The sequence below is a fragment of the Athalia rosae genome, chromosome 1, assembly GCF_917208135.1.
Source record: "Athalia rosae chromosome 1, iyAthRosa1.1, whole genome shotgun sequence".
NCBI classification, from domain to species: Eukaryota; Metazoa; Arthropoda; class Insecta; order Hymenoptera; family Athaliidae; genus Athalia; species Athalia rosae.
In genome coordinates this window covers 7,335,060-7,356,166 of record NC_064026.1, presented here as the reverse complement: position 1 = coordinate 7,356,166, position 21,107 = coordinate 7,335,060, and the positions used below count along the sequence as shown (strand labels likewise).

The following is a 21,107-nucleotide window of genomic DNA, read 5'->3' as shown; positions in this document are numbered from 1 at the left end:
GTGTCAAAACGGACTCGCTTTAACCGGCTGATGTTCGTTTTCCTCTAGATTTTCCTTATGAATCAGGCGGCTATTGAGAAACTCGCTTAACCCGGCTGTAGTTATCTCAAGAACCAAGTGATTCTTACGAGTAAATTCGATTTTTATATAAAATTCCATGAGAAGGAAAGCTGGACGCAGGGTCCAGTTACGTCGCCTTCAGAACCAACTTTCACAATCTATTGCAGTTCCCCAAAACGAAATTCCTCAGTTTATTTTGGATAGTTATTTTAATACGGAAAACTTACCTTCAACCTCTGATACCCCCGAAATCCCCAACCCTTCTACCTCTGCATCAGCCAATAATTCTTATCCCCGACAAATTCCAGTAGAGTTTAAACCTAATTTTCCCGATTATAAGCAAGTCAATAAATCAGATCCGAGGAGACAAGCATATAAAACCAAATCCCTCTTCGAGTAAAACATCATCCTCAAATTTCCCGTGTTATTATTAACCACCGCTATTTCCAACTTTGCACTGGTCTCGAGTCCCAGGTGAAAAGTGCTAGCACTTGGACCCAAAAAATCGAGACACACACTCTCCTGTTCACGTAAGATCCATCCCAAACAAAACTAAACCGATCGGACGTAACAGAAAAAAATTTTTTGGTGGCAGCGGTGGGATAGTTAACAGTGCACCAAGTGAAATAGAACGTTAATAATAACAAAATTTTAAGTGAATTCCTTAAATAAGTGCAAAAACTTCGAACTATGCAAATAAAATGCCAATAAATCGAACACCTAATAAAGAAATTGAACAAGATCAACCAAAACTAGATCCCCTGGATCTTCAGGCCAGCACATCCGAAGAAACCGGTGCCACACCTTCAAGGGTTCAAAATAAATCTCTTTTAGAAAGACTCAAAACAGGCAACATGGCCGTAAGTGACGATCATCATTATGTATCCATGAAAATCGCCTTAGAAGCTATCCCAGTGTACGATGGAACAAATATTCCGCTGACACAATTCATCGAGGGATGTGAAGAAGCAAGAGATCTACTACCTCCAACTGCAGAAAGTAGCCTAGTTAGATTAGCACGAAATAAACTTCGGGGTAATGCACGAGTTGCAATTCAAGATGCGCGATTTGAGAAAATTGGAGACTTTATCAATTATATTAAAAAATTGTACGCACCCGCAGAAACAGTGTACCAAGTTCAGGGGAAGTTAGGTAATATATTTCAGAAAGACAACGAAAATGTGGTATCGTATGCAAACCGCGTTCGAATCCTCGCGAAACGCATTAAGGACGCATATCAAAATGAACACGGAACTGTCACCGAAGAATTTCAAAAATCAGTCGAGATCAACGCATGTTCTTGTTTCAAACATGGTCTAAGGTCAGAAATCGAGATGCGAATGCCCGCGATCACAGGTTTCGCCGAAACTATCGCAGAAGCCGTTAGAATAGAAAAGGAAAATTTAGCACGCATGGGTTTGCGGAATCAAAAAGCTTACCGAGAAACAGGTCGTTTTGAACACAATAGAGTTAACCAAGTAGTTTCCGAAATCCTGGTCTGTCAACTATGTAAAAGAAAGGGTCATGCGGCAGATACCTGTTGGAAGTTTTTGAACAGTAGTAATCAGCCATATCCAAACGCCCCTACCAGTACAGAAGGAACAGATAAATATCCGATAGTTCAACAAGGGCAAGATCCTCAGACAAACAAAGGGAAAATGTGTCGCTATTGTAAAGCACCCGGTCATTTACTTGAGGAATGTCGTAAAAGAATGTACAATAATAGTAGAAACGAAAAATTTAGAAATCAGGGAAACGGATTTGCACCCTTGAGAGAGAGCGTGGCTCAAGGGGAGTCGGGTATTTCGATGACCCAAACGCGCCCAGTAACCGTAGCAAACACCAAAGAGGAGAACCGAAAATCGCCACAGTAAATGTAGTTCAATCTGGATATATAGCCACAGTCAAAATACAAAGTTGTGGATTCAAATTACCGGCAGTCCTCATGATAGATAGTGGCGCAGCTCCAAATTTATTGAAAAGGAAAGTGCTTGATCCCAATACGTATATAAATGAAACAGAAATATTGAAACTTAGTGGAATAACGGAGCATCATGTAACCACTTTAGGTTTTGTCACAATAAACATCTTAGGTTATAAAATTACTTTTCACGTGGTCGACAATGATTTCCCGATCAAAGAAGACGGAATTTTGGGATCCGAGTTCCTTGTCCAATGTCGAGCCAATCTCAATTACGCCAAGAACTGTTTAGTATGGGACGATATTGAACTACCATTCGAATCGGGAAAAGTCGTTATTCTTCCTGCTAGATCAAATACACCTTTTCATGTTATAGTGGCAAATCCGGAGATCCTTGAAGGGTATATACCTCGCATAGAAGCTGAGGGTATCATAACTGGTGATGCTGTCGTTAGGGTTGTCAACGGTTTAGCATACATGAGGGCAATAAATACCACAGAACGCGATATTTCCGTAGCGATTCCGACTCTAACAATCCGGCCTTTTGAAGAAAGTGCTAACTCCGAGAAAGCTGATGTTCACTTAGGTAGAATAAGCGTCGAGTTAGATTCTAAGAAGGCAGAAACCGAACCGCTACACAAACATGCTAATTCAAAATCCGAGCCAAGAAAGCTCAATCCTTCACTGAATCCTAAATCTAATTCAAAATCCGAGCCAAGAAAGCTCAATCCTTCGCTGAATCCTACGCTGAATCCTACGCTGAATCGTACGCTGAATCCTTCGCTGAATCCTACGCTGAATCCTTCGCTGAATCCTTCGCTGAATCCTACGCTGAATCCTTCGCTGAATCCTACGCTGAATCCTTCGCTGAATCCTTCGCTGAATCCTTCGCTGAATCCTACGCTGAATCCTTCGCTGAATCCTACGCTGAATCCTTCGCTGAATCCTTCGCTGAATCCTACGCTGAATCGTACGCTGAATCCTTCGCTGAATCCTACGCTGAATCCTCCACTGAATCCTACGCTGAATCGTACGCTGAATCCTTCGCTGAATCCTACGCTGAATCCTTCAGTGAATCCTTCGCTGAATCCTACGCTGAATCCTACGCTGAATCGTACGCTGAATCCTTCGCTGAATCCTTCGCTGAATCCTTCGCTGAATCCTTCGCTGAATCCTTCACTGAATCCTAAATCTAATTCAAAAACCGAGCCAGGAGAGCCCAACCCTTCGCTGAACCTTCAATTAGAATCGAAATCTAATAATAATATAGAAGAGCTAAGTCATTTATCAAATTCAAACACGGAGCAAAGTAAAAATGAAGAAAGAACAAATAGATTGTATGAATTATTACGACTCGAACATTTGAATTCAGAAGAGAAAGAGAGCATGAAAAAACTCATTATCAAACATTCCGATCGCTTTTACATACCTGGAGAAACTTTAAATTTCACTCCAGTACTTCAACATCGAATCACCACAGTTGATAACCGACCAGTGAACACGCGACAGTATCGGTTTCCACCTATTCACAAAGGTGAAATTAATCGACAAGTAGAAGAACTGATAGATAAAGAAATAGTAACATCTTCCGAATCACCTTACAATTCACCTATATGGATAGTCCCAAAAAAACCAGATTCCCAAGGCAACAAGCGATGGAGATTAGTATTAGACTTTAGAGCATTGAATGAAAAAACTATAGGAGATGCTTACCCATTGCCAAACATCACAGAGATCTTAGATCAACTCGGAGGAGCCAAATACTTTTCAGTATTCGATCTCGCGTCCGGGTTCCATCAAATAAAAATGCACAGCGACGATAGCCACAAGACTGCTTTCTCGACACCTTACGGACACTACGAATTTAGTAGAATGCCATTCGGGCTCAAGAACGCACCCGCAACCTTTCAAAGACTGATGGATAGGGTATTAATAGGTTTGCAAGGAGTAGAATTATTTGTATACCTAGACGATATAGTTTTATATTCTAGATCCCTGAGAGAACATGAGATAAAATTCGAAAAATTAATGGATAGGCTCAGGAAAGCAAATTTACAACTACAGCCTGATAAATGCGAATTCCTACGCAAAGAGGTCGCATATCTAGGACATATAATTTCGGAGGACGGAGTAAAGCCGAATCCGAATAAGATAATAGCAGTTAAGGAATTTCCACGCCCGAAAAATGCAAAGAATATTAAACAGTTCCTTGGTCTAGCTGGTTATTATCGCAGATTCATAGAAGGGTTTTCAAAGATTGCGAAACCACTCAGTCATTTATTAAAGAAAGATGTACCATTCCAATGGGATGATACTCACCAAACAGCGTTTGATCAATTAAAATTAAAATTATGTCAGGAACCAGTATTACAATATCCAGATTTCACGAAGCCTTTTTTAATAACTACAGATGCATCAGGTTACGCTATAGGAGGGATATTAAGTCAAGGTCCGATAAATAAAGATTCACCAATAGCTTACACCTCTAGAGTCCTGAATGGAGCTGAGTTAAATTATTCGACAATAGAAAAGGAATTATTAGCTATAGTATACTCGGTGCAATATTTCAGACCTTATGTATATGGCCGAAGTTTCACATTGGTGACAGATCATAGACCATTAGTATGGTTAAATTCAGTTAAAGATCCAACCTCACGTTTGATCAGGTGGAGGTTAAAATTAGCCGAGTATGAATACACCGTAGTTTATAAGGCAGGAAAGACGAACGTCAACGCCGACGCACTTTCAAGAAACCCTGTTGAAGGATCAACCGAAAGACGCGTACTACCGATCCAAAACGATCCAGATGAAGTCATGATCGACGATGGAACATACTCGAACGCGACGTTTTCCAAATACACGGGATCTTCGCCACAAAAGGTAGATATGATTGAAGAAGAAGAACTACCAGCTAGAAAATCACCCACAGTCACGATGAAAACTAGAAGTAAGACGAGTGCGAAAACCGATGCAATCCCATTTACAAGAGAGGAAATACTCCAGAAACGATGTATTAATCGTCAAACGAAGGTTGACATCCATAACTCGAAAGATAACGGAGATGAGCAGCAAAGCGATGAAGACCCATTTGAAGAGGATGATAGACCTTTAATTGATCGAATACCAAAATCAGTTGTAGCAAACCCTAATGAGTACGAAAACGAGGACGAAGAGGCCGACGAAGAGAGCGGAGAAGAAGAGAATGACGGAAGAACAAGATTACGGAACGTAAAATTACCTACGCTATATGAGTCACCAACAGAATCCGATTCGGACTCAGAAACGGAACCGAATCCTAAATCAGCCGCAGATAAATTTTTCTCGGACGAAGATTCCGATGAAGATAGTAACTCGTCAGAAAATGAAATCCCAGAAGATAACAACCAACAAGAAAAAACGTCCGACGACAATTTTTCAAATTCACGAGATCAATTAACCATGGAAAAAGATAATTACGCATACTTCATCACCCGAACAGGTAAACCATGCGATAAGGGATCGATGTTACTTTCCCAGCAAAAACAACTACCTGAGTTCAAAAATCCGCTGATTGGAGAAGTATCCATCATCAAAAGAGGAACTAAATACCATTTAGCCTTAGTAGCCAAAGAAAGTGAAGACACGATAGTTACCAAAGATATAGTCCCAGATTTAGCAAAATCATTGAGGAAAACGATAGATAGGTTTAGAATCGGTACAATAAGAATGGCTAGAACACCTAAAATAGATGAGGTCAGGTGGGACCGAATAGTTGACGAATTTCAAACCGCAATTAATGGCTGCGATGTAAAAATTACAGTTTGCATGGGATTAACTCAATATGCATCGGAAAACCAACGTCAAAATATTATAGAAGAAGCCCACTCTTCATCATTAGGAGGACACAAAGGTGTTACGAAAACCTACGCTAGAATTCGTCAAAGATTTTATTGGAAAAATATGAAGATAGACGTTCAGGATTTTATCCAGCACTGTTTGCAATGTCAATTAAAAAAATTATGCCGTGTCAAGACAAAGCAACCTATGATAATAACAGATACTCCACTCACAGCTTTCGACAAAATATCCATGGATATAGTAGGCCCTCTGCCGTTAACTAACAATAATAACAAATACATTTTGACAATACAAGATCACTTAACGAAATTTTGCTTAGCTGTACCTTTAGTCAGTATGACCGCTTCTTGCGTAGCGAACGCCTTCGTTAAGAGATTTATCTGTATATTCGGTTCACCTCGAGCTTTGTTAACAGATCAGGGAACGAATTTTATGAGCACATTGATGAAACGTTTAGCTAAACTATTCAAAATAAAACAGTTTAGAACAACAGCTTTCTACCCACAAGCTAATGGAGCTCTGGAAAGGTCACATCAAGTGCTAGTCGAATATTTAAAGCAATATGTAAAAGAAGACAGCGAATGGGACGAATGGTTAGATTTGGCTACGTTCTCATATAATACCAGCGTCCACGAGGGAACTAAGTTCACGCCATTTGAACTGGTTTTTGGAAATTTAGCACGTCAACCCTCCAGCGAAGAAATAGAAGACGAGGAACCTTTACCAACATACAATGAATATCTAATGCAAATGATGACACGAATTAATGTTGTACAAAAATTAGCACGTCAAAATCTTATAAACGCCAAACAAAAATCCAAGCAGTACTATGATCGAAAAATAAATCCTCAAGAATTCAGAATTGGAGATAAAGTATTCCTGCTAAATGAACCGAAGAAAGGAAAATTCGGGGACCAGTATAGTGGTCCGCATAAAATTATAGAAGTCTTACCAAGTGGTAATATAAAAATTTCGCACAAAAATGCAACACGCGTTGTACATGCCAATAAATTAAAACACTCACACGTAACTATGCAAGAAGAAGAATAATAACCCACTTGCTCTTACATCTGGGAAAACCACGACCTGGAAGCCCTAGCGCACCCGAAGAACCTGAGTCAGCGGCCATCACAACGGGAACAGGAAAATGTGACCCTACCCCCAACGCAGCCCCTCAAAACAGTGGATACCCTCAGTTGCCCATTGAACATTGAAGAAATAAGCTGCATCGAGACCCCTACACTCCCAAATTCAACTCAGAATCAGGTTCCATACATCAAAATTTAAGATCATTGCCTTTTGCTTTTCTTATTTTCTTTTTTTTTCCCTTCCTCTTTTCTCAAAATATATTACTATAATCCCACTTTCAAAATGAATAAATAAAACCTTTCATGTTCCTTTTGTATTTCATATACCTATACGTTTTGTGTAAACATACCTACTAATTATTTAATCGCAATATTTTTGTAAACCTTACTCAATTACATACATGTTATTGACAATTAGTTTAAAACTTCGCTTTAGTTAATTGTAAGATTTCTCTGTTCAACCTGTATACGATATCGCAGATTCCACTTTCTGAATGAACGCCAGGCATCCTTAAGACCCCTAACGTTCAACTCAGGGGGGGAGATGTTACGTCCCACGGGACTCCTAAATTCAAAATTTTCAATATCCTCTAGGTTTTAACTAAACAAAGGTCCCAGAGATGACCATTCGAACCTGAGATCTTGCAGATGTGGAATCTGGAGAGTCGGTCGTAAAACCCTAGAATAGTCTAAACAAATCCCTGGTCCGCACGCACATTTTCAGGCCAAGACCCTTTTCTTCATATTGTAAACCACTCCGAGTTCGAAATATTCCATTAGCTTCATATATTGCTTCAATTATTAAGAACCAATTTTTAACATTTACTAATGAACAATTTTAAACCGTCTCCGCGTTAATAAAACATTATCAGACACTCATTACCCTTGTTAAATTGGAAGAATTCAGTCAAATTTCAATCTTATAATATAAAATCCGTAAAAAACATGATAGAAGGTTCGTTCAAAACACAAATAAATGATTCAAATTTACTAAGAATTTTCCATTCCGGAGTTGGTAAAAATCCAGTTTGTTCATTAAATAATAGTAAACTTTCAAAAACCGAACAATTTCCCGAGGATAGTAATAAAACTCAAGTGTTTGTACCCCAGAAAACTACCCCAGCATAACCAGGCCCAAGTGGGAGAAAAACTCAACCAATGGGATATTTTACACATTTCGAACAAAATAGATAAACACACACGATTGGAAGAACCCCAAAAGAAAATTCCAACCAATTGTAGGAATTTACAAAACACCGCCCTCAAAATCCTGGTATAAAAACCGGAACTCAACTAAAAAATCTTAGTTCACAGAATAAGAATAAGAATAAGAATAATTCAGATCAGACAGCCCAGTTCAGTTACGCAGTTCAGTTACATAGTCTCAGTTCCAGTCTCAGTTCCAGTCTCAGTAATACAGTTCCAGTCACAGACTAAAAAGTATCAGACAAAACTCACTCACTTAACTCATCCACCAAAAACTTAACTTCAGTCTAGTTTTCTAAAAGTTGAATCGGAAGTCCACCAGTGCAGTTCGCACCATCTTCTCCAATTCCAAACCAATTCGAACAAGGTGTTATTCTCATACATTCTCCACTCTTTCCAAAATTCTTACTTCCCCAATTCATTCCACTCCCGATTCTAACTTGAGTTTTTTCCTTTGATCAACTGTTAGTTAGTATTTTTATATTATAAATTTTGTATTTTATATTTTATTCTGGAAATATAACCACGTATTCATTCAAAATTCACCCTTGTTTCCAATAATTAATTCTTCAATTTTACCAATTTCAAATTTATTCAAAAGGAAAAGTCTGTGTCAAAACGGACTCGCTTTAACCGGCTGATGTTCGTTTTCCTCTAGATTTTCCTTATGAATCAGGCGGCTATTGAGAAACTCGCTTAACCCGGCTGTAGTTATCTCAAGAACCAAGTGATTCTTACGAGTAAATTCGATTTTTACATAAAATTCCATGAGAAGGAAAGCTGGACGCAGGGTCCAGTTACGTCGCCTTCAGAACCAACTTTCACAATCTATTGCAGTTCCCCAAAACGAAATTCCTCAGTTTATTTTGGATAGTTATTTTAATACGGAAAACTTACCTTCAACCTCTGATACCCCCGAAATCCCCAACCCTTCTACCTCTGCATCAGCCAATAATTCTTATCCCCGACAAATTCCAGTAGAGTTTAAACCTAATTTTCCCGATTATAAGCAAGTCAATAAATCAGATCCGAGGAGACAAGCATATAAAACCAAATCCCTCTTCGAGTAAAACATCATCCTCAAATTTCCCGTGTTATTATTAACCACCGCTATTTCCAACTTTGCACTGGTCTCGAGTCCCAGGTGAAAAGTGCTAGCACTTGGACCCAAAAAATCGAGACACACACTCTCCTGTTCACGTAAGATCCATCCCAAACAAAACTAAACCGATCGGACGTAACAATATATAGGCTTACGAATTTCAAGAACCTAGCGGGATAACGCGGATTGGATAAATTGCATGAAACTGAGAGGTTGCAAAATGACAGGGAGAGATACAAGGTGCACGTGAAATATAAAGTGCATTCTCATGTCACCGCGGGCGCTGATATCTTCTATCGTTTTTATTTATCTATTTTTTGCCCCGTATCGTGATATATGTATTGTACATACAGTATGTATACGAATATATAACGCAAGTATAGACCGTGCGTTTTGTTTGATTTTTGTTCGTATTTTGTGGTGATTGTGAAACGGAAACGGATGTCCGCACTGTGAGAAATGGCCGCTGGCGCGCTTCCGGCGTCAAGTGCGGAATACCCTGTATACGCGTACACCACCCCAACCAACCCCGATATTACCAGAACACCGGAAAATGTCCGCGACAAAGTCACGTGCAGAAAAATCCGTAACCACTTACTGTCGGGGGCACGAAAATTTTCAACGACTCATCTTATATTCTCGTCAAATCTAAAAGAAAATACTATCTTTTCGCCCATCTACTACATTTTCCAGAGTTGAAGCGGATCGAACGCGTTGCATAAAATTTTTGCATCGCGTGACGAATTCCGGTTTAAATTTAAAATCCAAAAAAAGGGTGTTGACAGTTTAATCGCGACAATAATTTTGCGCCACGCGGAAGGCAAACATTTATATTATATAGCGACTGGTGAGCCGTATAGGGAGAGAAGTTTTTGGTGTTAAGAATAAAACGGTGAGTTATAAAATGCAGCGATAATGAGGCTTCCCCAAACAGATACTTTACCCGACTTGTGTCGTACAAAGCATTTGAAACTCTTTGCATTTTTAAACAAAGCCAACTGTCGCCTCGTCTACTACCTCACCTCTTAACAATTTCTAGTAGGTAAATATACACCTATAAGTATATATATATATATACGCGAATACCTTCAGTGTACATATACTTATGCTATATAGGTGCAGCGTACTGAAAAATTCGCGTGTAGGTATAAGCAGCTGCTGATGGTGGAATCTTTTCATATATCTGCTTCGTAAATTTTTTATAATCCGAAAATCGTATCGCGCTTTCCGATTCCCTGACTCGGTATGAACCATTTTGAAATTTTCTATTTCATAGACGCATTCTACCGAGTAATTCGAACGTAATAGGAAAAAAAAAGAAACGTGAAATACTTCCGAGAGCTTGTATCCGGCGCGGGCCATTGGAAATAATTTTTTCCAACTGATACAAATGCTGTATGAGAGGGATTAATGAATATCATGCTCGTTTATATAAAGATTAAGTGAAAACAGTCGCGGAATTGATAAGTTAATAATCCCTTTTTTTTTCTGCTTTTACTCTTCTTTGTTCGACGACTCGAGAAGACGAGATGATCAATTAGAAAATCGATTCGCAGCGTGTATACCCTAGATTGTGTAAACTGATCTTTCGAAACTTGTTGAGAAGATCATTTTCTGCGTGATGACAGAGTTTTGTAGCGCATATATAGATTAAGATGGGATAGTAATTTTGCCGTAATTTTTGACATCGCAATTCACAATCAACACCCTACACTTAGAGAGACCTGGTATTAGCGCAACCTACGCAACCTTTTGTCAACTAGATATTACTCTCTACACTTAATTAACTCTCCACACTTTACTATGTATAACCGCAGAGCTACTATACCGTGTGTTTATAACTAGATATACACGTACGACCGTTTAAAATGAATGTGGCTTATACGATGGTTCGAGGGAGATCTGAATTTTATACCGCGATTACTTCAACTTTGGGTTACACGAGAGAAGCCGCCGTTTTTCCCACGGAACCCACGTGTAATTAGAAAAATGGGGTCAAGACTCGCTCAAATTCATTTCAGTTAATAGGGATCACCCGAAGGTATATCGGTTGATGAAAATAGAAGGGAACCACGGAACTCCCGTACCGCCCTGTATACCGAAAAAAGCGAGAAATCTGATCACATGAATTCTCATTTCCAGACGTCCGCTGTTATTCAAAAATTATTTTTGCCCGAATGTAGTTTTCCATGAGGATTTAGGAAAAGTTTTCTCATATCGTTCTTTGTTTCAGGAAACTTCTAGACATGTGTTGAACATTTAGACCGGACTGCTGGAATGGAGCTTGTCCTGCGACCTATTCTTCTTTTACTGTCAGGTGAGTCGACGGATAATGATAATTATGATTTCATTAGATGATTTTTTAATCCAATATCTGAATAGTCGAAAAATTAGAAATGAAAGAATGATAAAGACCTCGTCGTCTCGCTCTCTTTCCTTTTCGTTGCGAAAAAGTTCGAGTTACATTGTACTCTTTGTCGGTAATATGACTGCGTAAAACGCGTGAATAATTGACCCAGAAATTTAACTCTGCTTTTGCGAATCAATAATTTATATATTTAAACCCCTATGAATAATTTACGTGATGAGATGAGCTCAAACATTGTTCCTCGATGAATGATATTCCGCATACTCGCCGGTACAGTGGCTGTAACATAAACGGCTTACAGAAATACAGAAATAACTGTACACATACAGTTCACTGAATGAATGAATAGAATGTCTATTAATTATTAGGCAGGAAGGGTACAGATTCTTTGTCAAAACAAAGACTTTTGAATTCCTGGTCTCCGATTTCCTTTAGAAATTTTTTCAAACGTAATACTTCCAAGCCAGAATCCATACCCATGCAGGAGCATTTTTAAATCAGAGCTCTCATCAAAGACGCAAGTTTTGGTTTGGAAGAACTATGTTTAAAAATATTTTCAAAGGAAATCGGAGACCAGTAAATGAGTTCAAACGTCTCCGTTTTGACGTGGAATATCCCAGGTGTATGCATTCACGATTCCGTGATTGTTGAACGTGATTGTCGCCCCGGCGTCCGTACGAATGGAATCGCAAATCTCAAATCTCTCGAATGAAAATAGAAAAAAAGCACAGGCAAACTGATCCGGAAAAAGCTGGAAATGAAATCAAAAACAGATGAACAAACAAGAACATATATTAAACAAAAATATATCAAAATAGAAACGGTATATTCTCGTTACACCGGAGTTCCGTTTGATGCCGATTTCAATTTGATAAACACGATATCCTTTCAACTGGAGTGAAAAAAAAAAAAAAAATGGGTCAAACCCAGTGGTCAAATCTAAAACTACCAGATTCTGTTTTCGATATCCCTCTCTATAATTAAAAAAATTTGTACCAGAAACAAATGTAAGACAGAAGATTTTTAATAATCGGTCAGATTATGATGACAAGCGATCTGTCACAGTATGAAGTTCGCCGCAACGATGACAAGAGAACTTCGTTATTTTGACAGATTCAATATTCGTCACACAGATGTTCTGCTCTGACACAAAATTGACGTGGGTATTTGCTGACATGAAAAACCCAATTTTAATCATATTCATTCATAGCGCATAATTGTAATCATAAATATTATCATTTTTCAATCAATCCATATTTTTCTATCACATAATTCAAAGTTTCAAGATTTTTGAAAATTCAATTTTCGTCAGTTTTTTTTTTCAAGTTTCTTCGTTTCTTCCGCATCGATTGCACCCCCTAAATACCCAGTTGCCATTTTCATCACCTACATGTCGTTTACACGCGGCAAACCTGACGAACTCAAGCCTCAAGCCACTCAAGTAGCCATCAAGCGCGCAAACCCCAACCGAAAAAGGTCTGTAGCTCCGTATACTGGGACATTTCCGGACACGACCCAGTGCTCGAAATCCTTGCATTTAGGTCCTTTACCTACCCTGTCATTTTGGCCAAAGTTATCGCTAACACCACCGTAGATCGTTATGGGTGCTTTTGCACTGTGCTGTAGTTTGTTATGGCGCAGGGAATCGGGACGTCAAACGTTGGTCCTGCTGCAGCTGGTATTTATCGACGGCAATGATCGTATCCCAAAGCTATCGGATATTGCGGACTGGTGAATAACCATAAGCATAGTCCTGAGGGCCGCACTATGGGGCGTTGGTATACACTTACGATTAGAACGCAAACAGTAGTCGTGGGATTCATGGGGGGAGAGGCGTAGATTACAGAAATCGACGTTCGCCCGCAGAATCACTACACCGAATACTCGCGCCCCTTCTACCTCGTAACACGGCTCTCAAAAGGGACAGATGCTTCTGTTTGAAAACGTCTGTCGTCAGGACTTCCGTCGACTTGATGTAATTACCGTCTAACTTCTTGACACAATTCGCAACGCGAGGGAAACAAATATTAATACCTGATCGCTGCCAGCGACGCGTATCGCTCCGAACTTGGATTTCGTTTGGATTTCCTTTTTTTTTTTTTTCTGCTGTTTAGCAATTTTCGTGGAGATTTCCATTCGCAATATGCTAACGGAAATTAGGAGAAAAGTAAAAAAAAAAAGAATAGGATAGGATAGATTCCAAATCTGTGTATAGAAATAAAAATGGCCATTTCGAGTGAACGAACCGGTAGAAAGAGCAGATGTATAGACGTACAGGTATCTATATGGATGGCCATCGTGTACATCGATGTGCGAAAGCGGAAATGGACAGTTGCCAACTTCGATTTTGGATACACCAGCAAAATTGGCAACGACGGGTGGTAGGCAAAGGGGTTGTGTGCGGTGGAAGTGGAAGGGTGGCGGAGAGGGCTCTAATAAGACTAATAGCATCGGGGCGCATATTTGTGGTTTGCCATGAAAACGAAATAGTGCAGCTGCGTGCTAATTAAATTCGTCTACTTACAATTAGCTGATATTCAAATTTATCATCATTCCTTGAAATCGATCAATTTCTAATTTTTTTTTTTTTTTTTTTCTTTTTACCCCAATATGAACGACCGAAAGAAAAAAAAAAAGGAGAAAATAGCGAGACGATGGCAATTTATCGGAATATCCTCCCGAGGTATACAGTTTTCGTAGACAGTGCCAAGTATGTATGTACACATATGTTATGTATACTAAATGTACATGCAGCGAAGTGTTGTCCATATACCGCGTTTGTCATACTACATGGTCTGTGAAAAATTTGGAGAGTGAAATTCCCCGAACTCTTTTCCTCCAATGATTACGGCAATCGGTACAATTTTCGCAATTGCTACAACTGGCAACGGACCAACGAATTGTTCCTGATTTTAGCAATCCTATCAACTTTCCTCTCCCTCTAAACCTTTTCCCCATATCGTATCGTATCGTATCGTATCGTATCGTATCGTATCGTATCTCACCGGTCCGATCGGTTTCGGAGATTACGAAATACGCTTGAGAAAATATATCGTGTCATCACTCCGCTTCCGTCTGTCTCTCGAAGTGGAATTTTCTTAATAGGCATATCCTACCGCATGAAAAATCACGGTATCGTATCGTCGATAAGTAACGGTATTAGACCTCCTCGCATATATGGGACGCGACTTTTCCGAGTTAGCAAAAGAAACCGAAATATTACTCAAAAGTTGAATAAGGGACAGATTCGGTCTGGCGGATATGAAATTAATTCATAGTATTTATACTCATTATTATATTAATTCAGTCTGGGAAGAATCCGGTGGTATTATATTCAACGTTGCTTTGTTTTACCAAGCCAATTACAAGATACTGCGTTTACGAAGGCAGGAGAACCACATAAAGCATAATTTCTACGTATATATATACGTGGTATACGCGGAGTTAGATAATAACAATAAGGGAGAGTAGGTACTGCTGATCCTCAAGAGCTTATGTTACGTACGTATATTTGATATTTCATAATTGGATCCGTATAACGATACGCTTATATCCGTGTCATTAGATAGGCGGCCGGAAGATTGTTGGATGTCACAGTTTACGTGGAACAATGCTAGACTATAACAAATTATCGACTTGAGAAAACGAAAAAAAAACAGTCGATCCGTTATCGAGATGCGATTCGACAAGGGATCTTATCACATCTCCATTATAGACTCATCTTTTCATTTTATGGGGGGTGGTTATACTATATCTTCGTTTGCCAAATCGGGTCTATAAGGATATACCGAAATTTCATTTCTCATCAAGTTCCGCATCGGAGCGACTGAAAAAAATTGACCCTGTATCAATGTCGATATCGGAATGTAGTTTTTCGTGATTTTTCTATTTTACTGCACTATCGTGCGATGGATGTTGAAATGCATATTGCTGTATATATATATATATATTCTGCCAATATGGCGTTCGAAGTTGATGTACGGATGCGTAACGCATCTCGTCTGTAATCTCTGTGACTGTTACTGACAACCGGGAGACCCTCGGAAGAGTAGTTGCTATGAAAGGTAGACATACCTACCTGTATGACATATTCCTGGTACACATAGAGATAGATACGCACATGTACCAACGGAAGTGCTGTACCAATATACCCATACGCCTCGGCTACAGCCGATTCCTAGCTGCCGGTGGTGCCGGTGCTGGGGGTACGTCGAACCCAGAGTATGCCACGGATGACATGTAATCGATCACGAGCACTTTGCTGACACTTCCGCGGTGAAGTGCTTACCGGTCGGTTGTCGAAATTCACTCGTTGGGTGGGAAAACCATGGGTTCGGATCTACAACTAACGCTATGCTCCGACCACGCAGTACTACCCTATGCTACGTACATCGTATTATTCATACGGTTATCTTTATCATATATGTAAATGGAATCAGAGCTTTGCTTCGAGTGCATTACATCGGTTTATCCCCTGTTTATACCTCGCTCGTATGGGGCTTCCTGTCTAGTCGGATCTTTTTTTCATCGCCTTCGCTATGAACTTCTCTACGGTTGATCAAAGAAGTCGTTAACCTTTCTAAGTAGGTGCAGGAAGTACGGTGCACTTACCGGGTTATATTCTTTGTTTTTTGCTTCTTTTTTATTCGTAATTCTTAAACGTAAATTTTACAAATTCTATTCGAGTTCGGAATTTGTTTTCCAGCGTAATATCGCTTTAATTTATGGAATATCGAAAAATTCGGATCTTTACGGTATGTAGGTGCGAATTTGCATGCTGTAGCGAGAGTATTCCAGTCTTCAGAATTTTATGGATGAAAGAAAAGGTCTCCCCAGTTTGTTTGTTTTTTTTTTTTTTTTTTGTTTTCTTCTCCTCTGTTGCAAGCGAAACAGTGTCGACGGTTTAACACCTGACAAAGTATGTACATGAGGGAAAAAAGTGTAGTGCGCTGGGTACACACTATACATTACGAGTGTGTAACGCGAGTCGGTATAACCGGGTGACGATCATAAATTTCAAAAGATGCAAACTTTGGATGAAAAAGGAAAAAAAACAGAAACAAGGAAACTGTTCACCGAATCGCAAACAAAGGGAAATTTATACACGTCCACGATATATCGAGGGGGTGCGTGCGACCCGTGGGTAGAGAAAACCGGAAATCCTTTTCAACGTGATCAATGTCCACTCCGTTCTCCCCTCTCGTCATATTTCCGGCGATCCTCTCATTTTGAAAAAAGATATTTTCGACTTTTCCAGTTGAATCGCGACTAAAACGCGCCCCGTACACGCGCAATATCTCAGCGGGATTCGGTTTCTCTGGAGCATCAGGAAGAACAGTCGTTGAGCGAAATGAGAAGGGTTGAGCGAATAAATTCAACGATCGCCGCAAGGCGCTCGGTCGCGATCAATCGAACCACCTGAGCTACCCCTACGTACAGCTGCTCGATAGTTATGTTTATGCAAGTACCTATAAGTCCGCTTTTTATTCCTGGAGGGATGTTTGCCTCGGTATTTTGATTCATATTTTCATCCTAGCGTATCCATCATACGTCCGCTCCCATCCAATCCATCATCCCTGCGGCGCATATAACCGACCGACCCCGCATCGCACACGTGTGTACGGATGATGTGTATACGTGGAGATGTTAATCCGTGTGTTCTCGCAAACATGTGGATAGATACCTGCTTTGTAGAATCTGCGGTCTCGCACGTGTATTGCACGTTTCTACCTTGCGTTGGAATTGAAACCGCAACCCTCGCCGCAACCTGTTATGGACTGACAAGACCCTCGTATCTTGGTCATGTAATAACGTACTAGTTTGACTTTCCACTTGAACGATATCATAATTAGCGGAGATCTCCTCCGTGCATCCGTGGATAATGTGCAACGTCCTACGATATCCGAGAGCAGTCTCTACCCACTCAACTACCTTCGATGCAAAGGATGAGGAAAAATATTTCCATGGAACAAACTTGACGTCGCTAAAGTTTCGACACACCGTTTGATTCGTAGCGAATAAAAGTGAACACGTATAAGGTACTTTTCGTTATACCTATGCACACATTCTATGAATCTCTACTGATACGCAGTTGAAAGAGAGACTCGAAATTCGATCGGATAGTGAAAGGATTCATAATCGCAAAAACGGAGCAATTCACACCCCGGTCAAATTGGACGGATGCAGATGATTGTGCAATTTGATTAATCGGTGATTTTCGAAGTCCTCGTCTCTAATACGAGTCGATTATCGGAACACTACTCTCTGCGGTAGGAATGCCGGTTTCACGCTACCCCGATATTTTCAACGATCTTCCGAATCCTTTACGCTGTATTGAAACAATCCCGAGCACAGGATGATATAACCGTCGGTATTATGGTATGGAGTGCCACCGCCTATCTACGGCAGAGGTATACGAATGTGCGATACACCGTAGCGCATCAACGGTTCACATTCCGATATCAATTGTTATCGATGTCTACAGCAGCAACGGCAGTAGCTCTATCGGGTAATATGAAAGAGTACGGATATCGCGAGCGATGTACGTATTTCCATCGTTTCGGTCTTTCTCACGGTCGTTGATTCGCCGTAAATTTCAGTCCCGATGCTACCCATGAAACACGTTACACGTGAAGAGACGGTGACGAAGAGGACACCCACCCCCTCTCATTTTCATCCGGCGTTATTCCATCTTCCGTACGTCGATATTCACCGCTAACGATATCGGCGCTTCTTCGAGGTCTACCGAGAAGATCCCACGATGTAGAAGCAGTGCCCCCGATAGCGGGAGGTAGAATATTTCTGAACGTCTCGAATGACTCGAGATTCGGAATATCGCGATGGGTATAAGGTATGTTTTGACTATAGTTCTTCTTCATAATTTACGGCATGAGCTTCGAACGCGAGGCAAGGAAGGGTTCGGCGGTGGTATACAGCTGTGGATCGGGTAGGCGAGCTTTCTCTATATCGAACGATGGATGGATGGATCGAGTGCACATCGTATACCGATATAATCCGCTTAGGGCATCGCAGTAGTCTGACGGACCAACCCACACTCGGCGAACCTAATCCCCAGAACCCTGTAACCGTGCAGGCGGAGTTCCCCGTGGACCGGCGAACCAGCGTCAACCCTACCAAACCTGACCTAACAGCTAAACCCGGTTGAACCGAAATCTGCAAACTAGGAGCAAACCGAAACCGTGAAATGATCTATTCGACTCGCCAATTCAACGCTAATATCTCCAGATATCGCTGGTGTAACATCGCTAAACCGAGTTTAACCCCGATGCATACTAACGCGTCTAATCAGAACCGCGTTTCATTGATTTACCACCTATAAACGCATAAGGGAAAACCGCAGATAGGTAGGTACGTGTACGTGTATCGTGTACCGGTAGAATAACCGACACCTTACATTCATTCCGATCAAATTCATCGACGCCTCCCACCGCTCTATCCAACCGTCAGCTTTTTTTACACAACTTTTTACGCTCCATCCGAAGCTGTACGACTCGCGAAATTGTTTCGCATACTTTACCCCAGACTTTAGTCACAAGATTTCCAAGTAATTAGTTTCCACGCCAAGTGTTTGAACACATTCCTCGGGCAAACATGCGTAATTTCATTGTTCTGCCATTGAAATTAAGTGCTCGCTGTCCTCGCCACATCGCGTCGTGATCTAACTGCGTGGGTACACGCGAATAGGACGTGTGTTACACGCTCATAATTTGAAGCGAGAGGATAAGCGTTTTGTTTTTTTTTTCTTCTTCTAGCAATTTGATGAATTAGACACGCTTTTCTGATTGGCAACTGCCATGAGAGTAGGTAAAATAATTCAGACACTCGGTTGGCTTTAATTACACGACAGTGTACATATACGTTCATGTATGTACGTACATAAACTCGTTTATATTGATATGATGACAGCTCGATCGGGACGGCCGTGGCAGGAGTACATGCCCGTAGTTCCGAATATGAATGGCGTCGCGTCCGATCGATAAATCCGACGAAAATGAAAAGTGCTAAATCAAAATTAATGTAAAAGCTTGTCAACGCCGTTTCGGATGTTCGCGTGTAATGAAAAACAATTTTTCGAAGTCGTCGGCACTCTATTTTTTTCGTAAATCGAATCAGTGAAATTTTACAACTCGCCGACTATTTTTTCGTCGAGTTTCGCGACGGTCGCGTCGGTCTGAAAATTAGAAAAAAAATTCAACGACGGTCGAGTGTCTATCCACATCCCGAGAAGAACGCGCGAAAGGAAGCATTTGATTACGAAAAATTGTTGATCTATTTTTTTTTCTCTTTTCGTACATCGATTCTGACGTGCGAGGAGAAGGTGTCATTGTCTTCTGAAGACACCGACACCTCGTGCGTTCTTGAAAACGAAACAGAGAAGGGGGTGACGGAAAGACGGACAGACACTCGTGACGCGGGCCCTCCGGCCGACACCCGCAAGAATACCACAAAGAGAGATTTTATTTAATTAGCGAGTTGTACCAGTCTGCAAAAGCTCTCGACTCGTACAGCCCGCGGAAATGGCTTTGTGTTCGGGGAGGCAAGAATCCATTTTATACTTCAACTTTCCATCGAAGTACCGGCGCACACGCTTCTGCTGCCGTTCTAACATATCCACGTACCTCCTCTCTATGCAATCCCGTTGGTATACCGACTACCGTGTACTTTTTCCACGGGATGAATTCCTCACTCGTCTAGATGGAAAAGAGACACGCTCTCCTCTTCGGTAGATTCGAGTTCCAATCGTTTCTGGCGATATACGTAGGTGCTCATATCCTGTACGGTACACGGTCGTGGAAACGCTATCGCAGGTACAACGGCGATTGAAACATTGTAATTCTCAAACGTTTCAACGACCCCGATATACTTGAGGCACTTCGGAAAGTATGCGGGCCACAGGGACCGATTGTAGTTTGTCTGAGGATTATTTCCGTGCAGACTCTTTCCGCACGAAGGGAACTATCGTCGGGGTTCGCACTCTCTAGTAATTACTTTTGCGATAGGAATCGCTCAATCTTTCCTGCAACTGGTTTAATATTGCGCGGGATCAATGCGGTATAGACATACCTACGGGCTTGAAACGTGTAACAATGTAAGAAATAGAACTGGAAGTTTGATGTACGGGACTCGATATCTTATTTTTTCTTTTCTTATTCTTTATTACTCCGCAAGTTCGTCAAACTATGGAAAAGTGCATTGAAAATGTTCCGTAGTCGAAGATCGAGGCAATAAGTTTGATCAAATATTTGACCTTTATCGCGGGTCTGCGAAACTAATTTATATTCAACATCACCCCGTCCGTCAGCTCAGCGTCGCAAGATTATTGCATGTTCGCCCGGCTCTTGGTATCGGTAGGGAAAATTTTCAAACTAATTTTCTTTGAGGATAAAAATAACGCCTACTCTTCCATGTGCAACGCACGATATCAAATATTTATGGTTATATATATATACGGAACGCAGATGAGTCCTTTATAACAGAAACACCCACTTTTATATGTACGTATAT

At 40.6% G+C, this 21,107-nt stretch overlaps 1 protein-coding gene across 3 annotated transcripts in view; it reads left to right on the top strand.

Annotated features, from left to right (window-relative positions):
* LOC105685933 (Down syndrome cell adhesion molecule-like protein Dscam2) overlaps positions 1-21,107 on the top strand; it is a 123,108-nt gene that overhangs the window by 39,165 nt on the left and 62,836 nt on the right. For all 3 annotated transcript variants that reach the window (XM_048653361.1, XM_048653364.1, XM_048653375.1), the window contains exon 3: positions 11,448-11,531. In XM_048653361.1, coding sequence (XP_048509318.1) covers positions 11,492-11,531 — 40 coding nt within the window. In that variant the 5' untranslated portion in view covers positions 11,448-11,491. The remainder of the gene's footprint in view (positions 1-11,447; positions 11,532-21,107) is intronic.